This window comes from Bos grunniens, chromosome 12 (assembly GCF_055505025.1).
Source record: "Bos grunniens cultivar Pamir isolate PY7600 chromosome 12, Bosgru_T2T1.0, whole genome shotgun sequence".
Taxonomy (NCBI): Eukaryota; Metazoa; Chordata; class Mammalia; order Artiodactyla; family Bovidae; genus Bos; species Bos grunniens.
Window position 1 is genome coordinate 20,911,479 of NC_141176.1, and position 15,297 is coordinate 20,926,775.

Here is a 15,297-nt window from a genome sequence, read left to right on the forward strand (position 1 = left end):
CCCTGAAGCAAGCAGCCTGCAGCAGCTGGAGGGGGCCTTGTTCAGACTCTGTTGGCCTCCTGAGCTGTTTGGGGGCCCTGTGGGTCTTAAGGCCCTGGAATGGTCCAGGGCAGTTTATTTAGGTGATGGTAGTGGTTATGGCTGTTGCCTTGGAAACACCTGCGGTACCCACTTTGAACATGAGTTTGTACAGTGAAGTGTCTATTGCATTTAGGACCTGACTTCATCTTATTTATTTGTTTATTGTCTATCTCCCCCACTAACTAGATGATAAGTTCTATGAAGGCAGAGACTTTTATTCACCACTGTATCCGACACTTCTGGCAGATAGTAGGTGCTCGATAAACATTCCTTGATTAAATAAGTCAGTGCCATGCGTGCATGCTTGCTCAGTCACTTTAGTCATATCTGACTGATTGTGACACTATGAACTGTAGCCCACCAGGCTCCTCTGTCCATGGGGATGCTCCAGGCAACAATACTGGAGAAGGTTGCCATGCCTTCCTCCAGGGGATCTTCCCAACCCAGGGATCGAACCCACGTCTCCTGTGGCTCATGCATCGCAGGCGGATTCTTTACTGCTGAGCCACCAGGGAAGCCCAAGTCATTGTCACAGAATTGCAGACTGTCAATGATAAACGGTGGATAAAGTGACAAGAGACATTAATCATTGCCCAGAAATTCTAGAAAGGGGTGTCTGACCTTGTCATGTCCTGAGACTTGGCCAGGCATTCATTCCCTTTGGAACAGATGATCTGGACCTTCAATTTGACGTACCTGCTATTAGGAAGTCAGTGTCTTGAGGAGACAGCAGTTTGTCAGTTCTGCAAGGAAGGCCAGGCTGGTGGACACCAAACAGCGGGGGACAGTGCAGGCAAGGCTGGCGTGAAGCCTTGGGATACAGAGAGTGGCAGTGAGGGGTCCTGGCACAGGCAGCATTGAGATAACCCAGTGGGAGGCCCAGCATCGGGTCATCTGTCAACCAGCAGGAGGACTCGGTCCCCTCCCTGTGCCTCCACCAGACTCAGGACACCCACACGGGTCAGAGATTGCCAGAAGCTGCCCAGACACACTGGTCAGTCCATTCACAGCAAAATTACCCAACCACGTTTCCTGATGGAGCCTAGCCAGGCAGGCTGAGGTTCAGGGCAGGATGATCATAAGGTTGGTGGGCTCAAGAGGCAAGAAATAGCAGGACTTCCCTGGCAGTCCAGTGGTTAGGACTCTGTGCTTCTACTGCAGGGGGCACAGGTTCGATCCCTGGTCAGGGAGGCAAGGTCCCACAAGCTGTGTAGTGTGGGAAAATAAGTAAATTTATTTAAAAATAAAAGCGGCAAGGTGATTTCCCTAGCAGTCCAGTTAACACTCCACTCTTCCATGGCAGGGGCTGTGGATTTGATCCCTGGATGGGGAACTAAGATCCCACAAGCCATATGGTATGCAATCCCTCAAAAAAATTTTTTTTGAAAACTAAAAGGGGCAAGAAGAAGCACATGTTGAGGAACATAGAGATCCAGTTCTTCCTCAGCCTAATGGCCTTTGGCAAGTCAGTTAACATTTCACCTGCAAGATGGAGAGAAATGATATACCTTTGATCTTGGGGCTTGGGTTCCCAGCTAGAGATTGAGGCCAGTTCGCAGTGGTGACGGCACCTCATCCTAGCCACTAGACCAGTGGTCAGTGACAAGGGCCCTGGCCCTTTGGCTTTGCAGGAACAAACTCCCACAAAGACAGAAAGTAGTGAAGCTAGTAAAGTATTAAGAGGGAAAAGAATACAGTACATGTGAATAGACACACAGGCAGACTCAGGGAGAGAGAGTCGCTGAACTCGTGGCAGTCTGAATTACTTTTATGGGGTATTTCCTCTGGGTTTCCTTTGGCTGGTCATTTTTATTTGCCTGGTTCACAGTTCATATCTGTATATCTCAGGATCCTCCCATGTGTGCACACACATCTCTTAGCCAAGATGGATTTTACTGAAGAGGCGTATGGGTGGAGAACATCCCTTGGCATCACTTCCCTTTGGCTTCCAGGGAGCCTTTTCTGCTCATGTGTGGTCAGGAAGGTCTCCTGACTTCGAGAAAAGAAACATGTGGTCTGGGCAGGGCCCAGCCTCCTCCCTTAAAGATCCTGCCCCTGTCTTTGAGTTTTGATCCACAGGGAATGAATCTCCAATTGCTTTACCCCATAGCTGGGAGGTGGGTGTTGGGGAACCTCTACCTCCTGCCTCACCTTTATCATGGTGGTGCTTTAAAAATTGGTTGGTTGGTTTAGTTGCTAAGTTGTGTCCCACTCTTGCAACCCCATGGACTGTAGCCCGCCAGGCTCCTCTGTCCGTGGGATTTCCCAGGCAAGAAAACTGGAGCAGGTTCCTTCTCCAAGGAATCTTTCTGACCCAGGGATCAAACCCAAGTAAAGCTTAAATGAGAGATTTGAGGCTTTTAAGATAGTGTCTGACAAACAATAAGAACACAATACCTGATTGTTATCGTGTAAGTTATTTTCTGTTACACTTAACAAGACAAAAACAGGGGAGTATACAAGAGAGTGAAATACTGGGGTAAAGGGAACAAATCCTCAAGTTAATAATACTCTTTCTGCCTCATAAAAGGCCTGACCTGGTGCAGTGCTTTACTTACAGTTGCTTACAGTGTTATACATTCTCCAAGGAAAATCTAATGGTATATAATCACACGGGAAGGAATCTTCCTCATCCTCTTGGGAAGCACAAGCCAGTTGGAAAGCTTGGTGAACAGCTCTGATCTCTCTCCAGCCCTGGCGGGGAGATTGGCCTCTTGGGTCTGTGTCCTTCCCTCTCTGAACAGGTGCTCTCTGAGGGCCTTTGAGAGGCCGTGTAATAGATATGATAAAGGCATATCCCACAGTGATGTCGTCCCTGCTCCTCCAGGGAGGCGGAGAGGCCTTTCATGGCAATTAATTATTCACATTTTCTCTCCTGCCCCTCCAATACTTGGTTTTCTATCTAGCTCCATGGAGGCAGGTTCTCTCTGGGGCGTGTGTAACCCCAGTGCCCGATGGTGGTTTGGAGCTGTGTTCTGTCCCCCTTGGAGCCTGTTTATTTAAGGGTCACATGCAGTGGGCACAGGCTGGCAACAGCCAGAGTGTCCTAAAATCAGCACTCATTCCCCTGACTCTTCTTGGGGACAGGATACTGGCTGCTGATGTCTCTATGTTTCACGGTCTCCATCCTCGTTGCTTGGTCGATTGGGGTTACATCCTGCACCGCCCGGGCGAGCCGGGCTTGGTGGAATGCCTTTCAGCCCTGTTCCCTGCTCTGAGGCTGGGCATCTTGCCCTTTTTGCAGAGCTGTAAACAGTCACTCAGGCATGCAGGCTTCAGCCTGGCCTTTGTTACTGCTCCCCAGGAAACCTTTGTGCTGCTGGTAGAGGTGGCCCAACGCTGGGCACCCTGACAACTCTGTCTTGGAGACTCAGAAGTTACCTTCCCCCTCTCATACCGGCTGCTTTCCCAGTGTTGCTGTTCTGCTTTTCTGTGCCTGTCACGCCCACCTGCAGTGCTGGCTTGATCCAGTTCCCCTTGAAGACAGTACTCAGATGTAGAGACTGGGGGATATGCCCTCAGGGAGGTGGTTTCTGGGGCATTCTCCCTCAGAGACCCAGGGCCAGAAGGAAGAGATGTAAATGTGTGGCCACAAAATAAAGCTAGGACTGGGGCCGAGGAGCAGGCAGGAGAGCAGGAGAGGGAAGTGGCGGCAGCGCGGCCAGAAAGGGCTGGAGAGTGACAGCTGCCCCTTCAGCTGGGAAGCGAGTCCTTTTGCAAAACCTCGGAGAGGACAGCACCCACAGACCTCAGATGCCACAGCCACGTGCCTGCCCGCTCACTCCCTGCCTCTGTGCCCTTGGCAGGTTCCTCCACCTCTTTGTGCCTCAGCTTCCTGCTCTAGGACTGTTGGTGGGAATTCAAATTGATAATAACCACTATGGAAAACAGTATGGAGATTCCGTAAAAAAAAAAAAAAGGAATAAAACTACCATATGACCCAGCAGTCCCACTACTGAGCATATACCCTGAGGAAATCATAATTGAAAAAGACACACCTACCCCAGTGTTCATTGCAGCACTATTTATAATAGCTAGGTTATGGAAGGACTTCCCAGGTGGCACAGTGGTAAAGAATCCACCTGCCAATACAGGAGATGCAGGAGACACAGTCAATCCTGGGTTGGGAAGATCCCCTGGAGAAGGGAACAGCAACCCACTCCAGTATTCTTGCCTGCAAAATTCCATGGACAGAGGAGCCTGGTGGGCTATAGTCCATGGGGTTGCAAAGAGTCAGACACAACTGAGTGCACATGTGCGCACACACACACAGGACATGGAAACCACCTAGATGCCCATTAACAGATGACTGGATAAAGAAGTTGTGGTTACATATACATAATGGAATATTACTCAGCTATAAAAAGGAATGCATTTGAGTCAGTTCTAATGAGGTAGATGGACCTAGAGCCCATATACAGAGTGAAGTAGATCAGAAGGAAAAAAGGCAAATATATATTAACACATATAAATAGAATCTAGAAAGATGTTACTTACGAACCTGTTTGCAGGGCAGCAATGGAGATGCAGACATATAGAACAGACTTGTGGACCCAGTGAGGAAAGGGGTGGGTGGGATGAATTGAGAGAGGAGCATGGGAACATATACACTGGCGTATGTAAAATAGATCGCCAGTGGGAATTTGCCATTTGACTCAGCTCAAACCAGTGCTCTGTGACAACCTAGAGGGGTGGAATGGATTGGGAGGTGGGAATGGAGGCTTAAGAGAGAGGGGACATATGTATACCTATGGCTGATTCATGTTGATATATGGCAGCAACAACAGAATATAGTTAAGCAATTATCCTTCAATTAAAAATAAAATAATATTAAATTTTAAAATGCCCACTCTCACCACTACTATTTGACATAGTTTTGGAAGTCCTAGCCACAGCAATCAGAGGAAAAAAAAGAAATGAAATCCAGATGGGAAAAGAAGTAAAACTCTCACTGTTTGCAGATGACATGATCCTCTACATAGAAAATCCTAAAGACACCACCAGAAAATTACTAGAGCTAATCAATGAATATAGTAAAGTTGCAGGATATAAAATTAAAACACAGAAATCCTTTGCATTCCTATATACTAACAATGAGAAAACAGAAAGAGAAATTAAGGAAACAGTCCCATTCACCATTGCAACAAAAAGAATAAGATACTTAGGAATAAATTTACCTAAAGAAACAAAAGACCTATATATAGAAAACTATAAAACACTGATGTAAGAAATCAAAGATGACACAAATAGATGGAGAAATATACCGTGTTTGTGGGTTGCAAGAATCAATATAGTGAAAATGAGTATACTACCCAAAGCAATCTATAGATCCAACACAATCCCTATCAAGCTACCTACCAATGGTACTTTTAACCCAACTAGAACAAATAATTTCACAATTTGTGTAGAAACACACAAAACCTTGAATAGCCAAAGCAATCTTGAGAAAGAACAATGGAACTGGAGGAATCAACCTGCCTGACTTCAGGCTATACTACAAAGCTACAGTCATCAAGACAGTATGATACCAGTACAAAGACAGAAATATAGATCAGTGGAACAAAATAGAAAGCCCAGAGATATATCCATGCATGTACAGACACCTTATCTTTGACAAAGGAGGCAAGAATATACAATGGAGAAAAGACAATCTCTTTAACAAGTGGTGCTGGGAAAACTGGTCAACCACCTGTAAAAGAATGAAACTAGATCTAATTTCCTAACACCATACACAAAAGTAATCTCAAAATGGATTAAAGATCTAAATGTAAGACCAGAAACTATAAAACTCTTAGAGGAAAACATAGGCAGAACACTCTGACATAAATCACAGCAAGATCCTCTATGACCCACCTCCCAGAGTAATGGAAATGAAAACAAACAAATGGGACCTAATTAAACTTAAAAGCTGTTGCACAACAAAGGAAACTACAAGCAACGTGAAAAGTCAGCCTTCAGAATGGGAGAAAATAATAGCAAAACAACTGACAAGGAATTAATCTCCAAAATACACAAGCAGCTCATGCAGCTCAATACCAGAAAAATAAATGACCCAATCAAAAAATAGGCCAAAGAACTAAACAGACATTTCTCCAAAGAAGACATATAGATGGCTAACAAACACATGAAAAGGCGTCAGCATCACTCATTATCAGAGAAATGCAAATCAAAACCACAATGATGTACCATCTCACGCCAGTCACAATGGCTGCTATCAAAAAGTCTACAAACAATAAATGCTGGAGAGGGTGTAGAGAAAAGAGAACCCTCTTACACTGTTGGTGGGAATGCACACTAGCACAGCCACTGTGAAGAACAGTGTGGAGATTCCTTAAAAAACTGGAAATAGAATTGCCATATGACCCAGCAATCCCACTGCTGGGCATACACACCAAGGAAACCAGAATTGAAAGAGACACATATACCCCAATGTTCATTGCAGCACTGTTTACAATAGCTAGGACATGGAAGCAACCTAGATGCCCATCAGCAGATGAACAGACAAGAAAGTTGTGGTACATATCAGTTCAGTTGCTCAGTTGTGTCTGACTCTTTGCAACCCCATGGACTGCAGCACACCAGGCTTTCCTGTCCATCACCAACTCTCAGCTTGCTCAAACTCATGTCTATAGTAATGCCATCGTGTCAGTGATGTCATCCAACCATCTCATCCTCTGTTGTCCCCTTCTCCTCCTGCCTTCAATCTTTTCCAGCATCAGGGTCTTTTCAAATGAGTCAGTTCTTCACATCAGGTGGCCAAAGTATTGGAGTTTCAGCTTCAACATTAGTCCTTCCAGTGAACACTCAGGACTGATCTCCTTTAGAATGGACTGGTTGGATCTCCTTCAAGAGTCTTCTCCAACACCACAGTTCAAAAGTATCAATTCTTCAGCACTCAGCTTTCTTTATAGTCCAACCCTCACATCCATACATGACCACTGGAAAAACCATAGTCTTGACTAGATGGACCTTTGTTGGCAAAGTAATAGCTCTGCTTTTTAATACCCTGTCTATGTTGGTCATAACTTTTCTTCCAAGGAGCAAGTGTCTTTAAATTTCATGGCTGCAGTCACCATCTGCAGTGATTTTGGAGCCCAAAAATATAAAATCTGTCACTGTTTTCACTGTTTCCCCATCTATTTGCCATGAAATGATGGGACCAGATGCCATGATCTTCATTTTCTGAATGTTGAGCTTTAAGCCAACTTTTTCACTCTCCTCTTTCACTTTCATCAAGAGGCTTTTTAGTTCTTCATAAGGGTGATGTCATCTGCATTTCTGAGGTTATTGATATTTCTCCCGGCAATCTTGATTCCAGCTTGTGCTTCTTCCAGCCCAGCATTTCACATGATGTACTCTGCATATAAGTTAAATAAGCAGGGTGACAGTATACAGCCTTGACATACTCCTTTCCCTATTAGGAACCAATTTGTTGTTCCATGTCCAGTTCTAACTGTTGCTTCCTGACCTGCATACAGATATCTCAAGAGGCAGGTCAGGTGGTCTGGTATTCCCATCTCTTTAAGAATTTTCTACAGTTTGTTGTGATCCACACAGTCTAGGTACTATACACAATGGAATATTTCTCAGCTAACAAAAAGAATGCATTTGAGTCAGTTCTAATGAGGGGGATGAAACTGGAACCTATTATACAGAGTGAAGTAAGTCAGAAAGAGAAACACCAATACAGTGTACTAACACATATATATAGAATTTAGAAAGGCAGTAACAATGACCCTATACGCAAGATAGCAAAAAAGACACAGATGTAAAGAACAGACTTTTGGACTATGTGGGAGAAGGTGAGAGTGGGATGATATGAGAGAATAGCATTGAAACATGTATATTTCCATATGTAAAACAGATGACCAGTGCAAGTTCAATGCATAAAGCAGGGCACTCAAAGCTGGTGCTCTGGGACAACCCAGAGGGATGGGATGGGGAGGGAGGTAGGTGGGGGATTCAGGATGGGGACACATGTACCCATGGCTGATTCATGTCAATGTATGGCAAAACCATCACAATATTGTAAAGTAATTAGCCTCCCATTAAAATAAATAAATTTTTAAAATAATAATAAAATGAGGACGAGAGTCGCACCTCCTCCTTTTGGGGTTGTTTATGAGGATTCTGTGAGTTCATACATATAGAATGTTGAGAAGATGCCAGCCCACGCCAAATGTCATTTGTGTGTTAGCCAACAACTTCACCCCACACCCGTGGCCGCCTGCACACCCTGAGTGTGATGGGGTCAGGATCTTATTGGGACTGTCTGATGCTCTGATGACTTCTTTTCCCAAACACTCTTCCTACCCCATGTGTCTTTCTTTCCCTCATAGAAACCATTAATAATCTTCTCAAGTGAGTGTCTTCATTCCCAAATTATTCAAAGCCCTTCTTTTCCATTTATAGTGAGCATCCATTACTGTTTAGTGAATCATGTATCTCCAGTGGTGGGTGATGAGGATACCATGGAAAAGTGAAATGGGCATCGCTGGTGACTGTGGTGTCTCTTGCCACCGGTGACGCTCCTGACCGGTGGGAAATGTCATTGGTCTGTGTTTTCACTACTTTTGCATCAGCTGCACTTCTGTTGATAGTGGTGCTCATGTTCAGTGAAACAGAAAGTAGCCAGGTGAGCAGAAAGAGCATGCAAAGAAAAGGACCAGAATCACCCATGAATTCTGCTTGTTTTTAAAGCCGTCCAGGTGAATTTTCACCGGTTCAAATCAATATCTTGGTGTTTGATCACTAAGTCGCATCCAACTCTTTCAATATGGTCACACACTTAAGAAGTAACTGCATGAAAGTGAATGCGGCCTAACAGTAACTGGTCCATCCTTGAGTTCAGCCCATCACCTCAGCAACGCGCAGGTCCACTGCCAACAACACATCCCTCCTGGAAGTCACTGGGGCATCTCAAGCCAGCCTGGCCAAAGGAGAGCTCATCTTTCCCCACAAACCTGCCATTCTTCCTCTGTTTTCTATCTCAGTTAAATATCAATATCAGACAAGTTGCTTATGCCAGAAACGTCAAGGTCAACTCCTCTCCTGCTTTTCCTGCCCCTGTCCCCAGGCCCTGGACTCCCTGTGCTTCCTGAATAGCCTAAGACTATGTCTCCTCTGTATACCCACTGACTCTGCCTGCAGCTGTAAGTATCGCTGTGTAACAACAATCCCCAAACAGTGGCTTGAGTCAGCTGATCCAGACCAAGCTTAGTTGGGTGGCTCTTACCACATGTCTTTGGGTGTCCGGTCCTGGCTGATGGAGACTAGGCTCAGCTAGGCTGGGTCTGCTCCACATGGCTCTCATCCTCCCTTCTGGCTCCAGTGGGCTGGCCCAAGCGTGTTCTTCTTGTGGAAATGTCAGAGGCACAGGAAGGCAAGCCAAAACACACGCTACTGTTGTGTGTTTCCGTTGGCCAAAGCTAGCCATGTGGTCTCATTCAAAGTCAAAGGGTGGGGGAATGCACTTTAACCATTTAGTGGAAGGAAGTGTAAAGCCACATGGCAGAGAGAAAGGTGACAAGAGAGAAGAAAGAACCAGGGCCAATAATGTAATTTCCCACATCCTTGTTATCTCTTACTAGACTCATCACTCATTTTCTAACTTCTTACTTTGCCTGCAGCCAACCTCCGCTGACTTGATTCCAACATCCCTTTATTAAAACTTTCCACTGCCCCCTTATCCCAAATTGAGCTGAAGCCCTGTACAACTTGGCTCCAGTCCATTTTTCCTTCTGCATCTGTTGCCGTGTTTCAGAGTTACTCACCACCCACTTCCAAATGTGCTTGTTTTTCATACTGATCTGTGCCTTCGTAAACAGTCTTCCCTCTTCCTGCAGTGATCTCTCCCGCATTTGGGGTTATTGTGAGATGTTGTTGACCCATCAAAACCCAATTCACCTGGAGCCTCTTCCAGAAAGCCTTCTCAGAGGCCCTGTGAAGAAAAAATTGCTCCTTCCTTTGTGGTATGATAGTAAATTGAAATTGCATCATGCTCATACTTAACTCGTATCAGTTTGGGAATACATGTTCAACCAGAGAGAGAGAGAGAGCTTAAATAATTCCACCCACCATTCAACTCCATGATCGTGGGAGTACGGAGACTTCACTTTGTTGTTACATTAGTCATCCTTCGGTTCCAGAAGCCTCTTGTAGATGAAATACACAGCCTACTGAGCAGGGGTCTAGTGTTTAAATGATGCAAGACTCTTATAACAGCCATGCTGCAAGCCTTTATTTCATTTACTAGTCAACCAAAGGAATATCTATCTGGCTGTGTGGTCTTGTTGCAAGTCAGGACCTTCTAGTTCCATCTTGGAAATTCAAGGGACCTTCAGTGGTAGATCGTCTATAGTAAATGTTTATGTCATTGTGACTTTAGAATCCTCCCGCATCGAAGATGCTCCTGTACCATATCTCCTATAGATTTATGTCAGATTGAATTTTAATCTTTTATGTTGGTGTTGCCCAGCTAAGTTATGAGGGTCTCATTTGTGGCTCATGGTTCTTTACGGCTGCTGCCTGTGGCTGTGCAGGTCATACACTCTAAGGGGGCACTAGTCATGCCAGAGTCTATAGTAATGGACTGTGTAGTAGTCATGGAGCCAGCTTCCTTGTCTCCCAGTGCCTGGTACATAGCGATAGCTCAAGAAACACGTGGATGAATGAGTGAAGGAGAAAGAGGCAACAACAGACTGAGCTAAATGTTCCTGAAATGGGTTTCCCAAGTGGTGCAGTGGTAAAGAATCTACCTGCCAATGCAGGAAAAGCAGGTTCAATCCCTGGGCTGGGAACATCCCCTGAAGAAGGAAATGACAACCCATTCCAGTATTCTTGCCTGGGAAATCCCATGGACAGAAGAGCCTGGTTGGCTACAGTCCATGGGGTCACAAAGAGTTGGACATGACTGAGCTCTCACACACAAATGTTCCCAAGTGAGAGATTTAAGAGTCAGGGTTCCAATGAAAATTCAGACAGGTTTTGCTCCAGGAAAATTAAGACCATGTTATCATTGGTGCCTGTGATGAAATGTACCTGTCAACCCACTTGAAATGTCTTGTTTAACTACCAAAAAATCACCTTTCATCATGTGAACCGATTGAAATGATGGTTCCTACAAGGACATCATTCTTCTCAAACGTTACTGACGGCACGATGGCCCTGTGCCTAACACCCTAGTGGACACTGCGAGGCATATATGTGGAGACAGATCTAGATGCTAGATGAATCTTGCCCTCCAAGTCACAATAGACTTAAATTTTCCTTGATTTCCCTTGGATGGTCATACAACTTAAAAGAGAGCCATTGTAAATAAGAATAGGGTTTTTATCAGGTTATCTGATAAAATATGCTGAACATTCCTTAAGTAGGGTGGCCAGCAAACTTTTCACCCCATGGGAGAAGGTTGCCAAGGTAAATATCAACTTCACACTTGTTATCCGATGTTCTGCCAGAGGACATGGGGAGGGGAACTGACCCACTCGGGATGTGCGGGCTTCTGGGTGGATGTGGCCCAAGGAGGGGTTCAAAAGGCAGCATGACACGGGCAGTGATGGTCCAACTATGCCTCACCCCACCCCAAACCACAGGCCTAGGAAGCTCTGACAGAACGTGGGGTTCACCCCCTCCCCCCGGATTGTTCTTCCCTGTGTCTCCAGCAGCAAGACGATCACCTCCTGGCCACCCCACCAGCATGACAGTCCAGCAGGATGCCTCACCAGCCAGGGCTTGATGTGTCCATTAGAGGAAGTACCTGGTGAAGAAAGGGTTCCATAAATGTTAAATGAATGAGCAAAGTGATGAATAAGCCAACGAAATAAGCACACCAAAGGAGTGCTTATAGGGAACATTTGTGGGGGAAGGCACTACAGTAACCCTAGGAAATTCTAAATGGTATAAATGGATCTTCCCAACCCAGGGATCGAACCCATGTCTCTCATGTCTCCTGCAATGGCAGGCAGGTTCTGTATTTTAGCACCACCTGGGAAGGAAATGTTGTACACCTAATGCTTAATGTACAGCTCTTCCCTAAGGGCCCTGGTATCCTTTCCAAATGCATGGAGACTTAACTGTGTTGTTCAATGGAAGATACGTTCAACCTGCTGCAGTACCACACCAAGGTCGTCCTAATACCATGCAGCTTGGGAACCAGGGTAATAGTTCTTGAGTTTGGGGCTGCTGTTGTGTATGCCCAGCTATGTCCCTTCAGTCGTGTGTCCAACTCTTGGCCACGTATGGACTGTAGCCCACCAGGCTCCTCTGTCCACGGCAGTCTCCAGGCAAGAATACTGGAGTGGGTTGCCATTCCCTCCTCCAGGGATCTTCCCGACCCAGGGATGAAACCCCAGTCTCCTATGTCTCCTGCATTGGCAGGCAGCTGGGTGCCCCAACACTCCTATTTGCACGTGAACTTGGGTTCAGGATTTCATAAGATCAAGGAGTCAGTTCAAATGGAGCTTCTGTTTCTGCCAAGACCTTGCATGTCACCGCGGGCCACCTTCATGAAGTAGTCACCATGTGTTCTCTGGGGTTTCTTTGTGTGTGTCGCTAGGTGAGTACTCCATCGAGGAGGCGCAGGACCCTTTCCTGGTCAGCATCCACATCATCGCGGACCCAGGGGAATCCCGCCCCCTGCAGGAGGCCATCGACAAGGTCTTGGCATGGATCCACCCGGACCTCCCGCTGTTCAGGGTCTCGGAAAGGCGGGCGTGCCGCCGGCGGAGGAGGGTCCCCAAGGCGGCACAGCCGGCGCTGGCGGTGGTGCTCTTCCTGCAGGAGGAATACGGCGAGGAGCCGATCCTGCAGCTGCACCGCACGCTGCAGCGGCCGCCCTGGCGCCACCACCACACGGAGCGCGTGCCTGGCAAGTTCCTGCCCTACCTGCCCTGCAGCCAGGACTTCTTCACGCTGGCCCCGGGGACGCCGCTCTGGGCCATCCGGCCGGTGCACTACGGCAAGGAGATAGTGCGCTTCACCATCTACTGTCGCCATGACAACTACGCCGACATCCTCAAGTTCTACGAGCTGATCCTCAAGCGGAGCCCCAGCCAGAAGAAAGCGGACTTCTGCATCTTCCCCATTTTCTCCAATCTGGACATGGACATCCAGTTTTCCCTCAAGAGACTGCCCTGTGACCAGACCCCGGTCCCCACCGACTCCTCCGTGCTGGAGTTCCGGGTCAGGGACATCGGCGAGCTGGTGCCGCTCTTGCCCAACCCTTGCAGCCCCATCAGTGAGGGGCGCTGGCAGACAGAGGACCATGACGGCAACAAGATCCTTCTGCAGGTACCTGGGGGAATGTCCGTCTGTCTCCCTGTGTCTGTCTCCCTTTGATGATAACAGAGAAACAAGTGAAATGGCTTTTCCTGAAACCCTAGCAAGTACCTGTTAAGAAACAAGGAGTTAAGAAAAAGGAGGGATCAGTGACCCTCTTTTTGGCTTGAAGACCAAGTCAAGTTGTCCTCTAATTAAATGGTTTTCACTTTGCTGCCAAGGTCATGTGCCCCAGGCCAGCAATAGCTGATCCCTCTCGTGTGATAAGCATCCATCCACTACATGCTTGTGGTTCCAGGGGATCTTGAATGAGCTGATATCCCAGGGAATTCGCTATTAAAGATTGTTTAGTCTACTCCCTCACAAGTAGGCGGTTTTTACCAGTGAATTCTTCATTTCCACAAAGGAACTTCAGGAAAAGCCATCCGTGACAATTGTAAAATATGTTGACATTCAGTAGAGAAGATATGTTTTCTTCTTTGCTCTGGTGCCTCGCCTACTTTCCACCCTTCACCCTCCTGCTACTGGGCATTACGTTGTTAAAATTCAGTGATTACTGGGAAATGCCTTCTAGGCGTTTTAAGGAGTACTGTGATGTCTTTGGGGCTTCTGGTTTCATTAAGCATGGGAAGAGGGGAGTAAACACATAGAAGGAAATGGATGCAGCAGGCTCTTCTGTTGCTTCTGTGGTTAATGTCTTGGTTCAATTACTGGACCCCTTTCTTCTCCCATCCTTCCAGCAATTATCCCAACTCTTTAGAAGTCATTAAGTTACACTCTTGAATTCAAAATTGAGCATATAGATTTAAGAATGTCCTATATATGCCCTACCTGATACATGCTTTCAAGACCCAGGCTTTCTAGAATTACTAATAACAGGTAAATCAGTTCCAGGCATATACAATTTTGTCTTTCTGAAATGCCTCTGCCTTTGGCATCTCGGTTTTCACAAATGGCTACCTGAGAGGAGAAAGCTGATAGCAAATTAGGCAACGTTGTCTTGAAAGGTGTTGGCTGATTGTATTTACTTGAATCACAGGTAAAGTTTCATGGTTTCTGTTGGTTTTAGCGTTAAACATCAGAAGTATAATCCACATATTGCAAAATGAAGTGAGAATTTGGCACATGTCAGATACCTGGTTCAAACTATAGCTAGGCCACATTGCTCAAGTCAAAAAAGTCACCTTGAAATATTTACGATTTAAAGGAAATAGGTAATTTTCAGATTTCTCTTTGAATTATGCAAATACGATATAATATTGCTTTATTATTCACTGAACTAAACCCTATTTGTTTTAATTTTTATTTTATATTGGAGTATAGTTGATTTACAATGTTGTGTTCATTTCAGGTATACAGCAGTGTTTCAGTTATACGTATATCTATTCTTTTTCAGATTCTTTTTTCATGAGGTTATTATGGAATATTAAGTGGAGTTCCTCGTGCTATACAACAAGTCCTTGTTGATTATCTATTTTATATATAGTTATATATATATATGTTAATCCCAACCTTCTAGTTTATCCTCTACCCTCCACCTTTTCCCCCTTTGATAACCATAAGTTTGTTTTGGAAGTCTGTACATCTGCTTCTGTTTTGTAAATAAGTTTATTTCTATAATTTTTTAGATTCCACATATAAGTGATATTATATTTGTCTTTGGCTTGCTTCACTTAGAATGTTAATCTCTAGGTCCATCCATATTGCTGCAAGTGGCATTATTTTAATCTTTTTTATGGCTGAGTGATATTCCATTGTATATATGTACCATATCTTCTTTATCCATTTATTTGTCAGTTGGACACTTAGGTTGCTTCCATGTCTAGGCTATTGTAAGGAGTGCTGCAGTGAACACTGGGGTATATGCATTCTTTTTGAATTACGGTTTTCTCCAGATATATGCCTAGGAATAGGATTGCTGGATCACATGGTATTTCT

At 45.5% G+C, this 15,297-nt stretch overlaps 1 protein-coding gene and 1 non-coding gene across 5 annotated transcripts in view; both read left to right on the forward strand.

Moving 5' to 3' along the window:
- Positions 1 to 15,297, forward strand: part of FAM124A (family with sequence similarity 124 member A) — a 119,332-nt gene that overhangs the window by 28,632 nt on the left and 75,403 nt on the right. For all 4 annotated transcript variants that reach the window (XM_086329173.1, XM_086329175.1, XM_086329176.1 and 1 more), the window contains exon 3: positions 12,638 to 13,371. In XM_086329173.1, coding sequence (XP_086185299.1) covers positions 12,638 to 13,371 — 734 coding nt within the window. The remainder of the gene's footprint in view (positions 1 to 12,637; positions 13,372 to 15,297) is intronic.
- Positions 1,200 to 1,272, forward strand: TRNAR-UCU (transfer RNA arginine (anticodon UCU)). The gene has a single exon. It is a non-coding gene; the product is annotated as a tRNA-Arg (tRNA).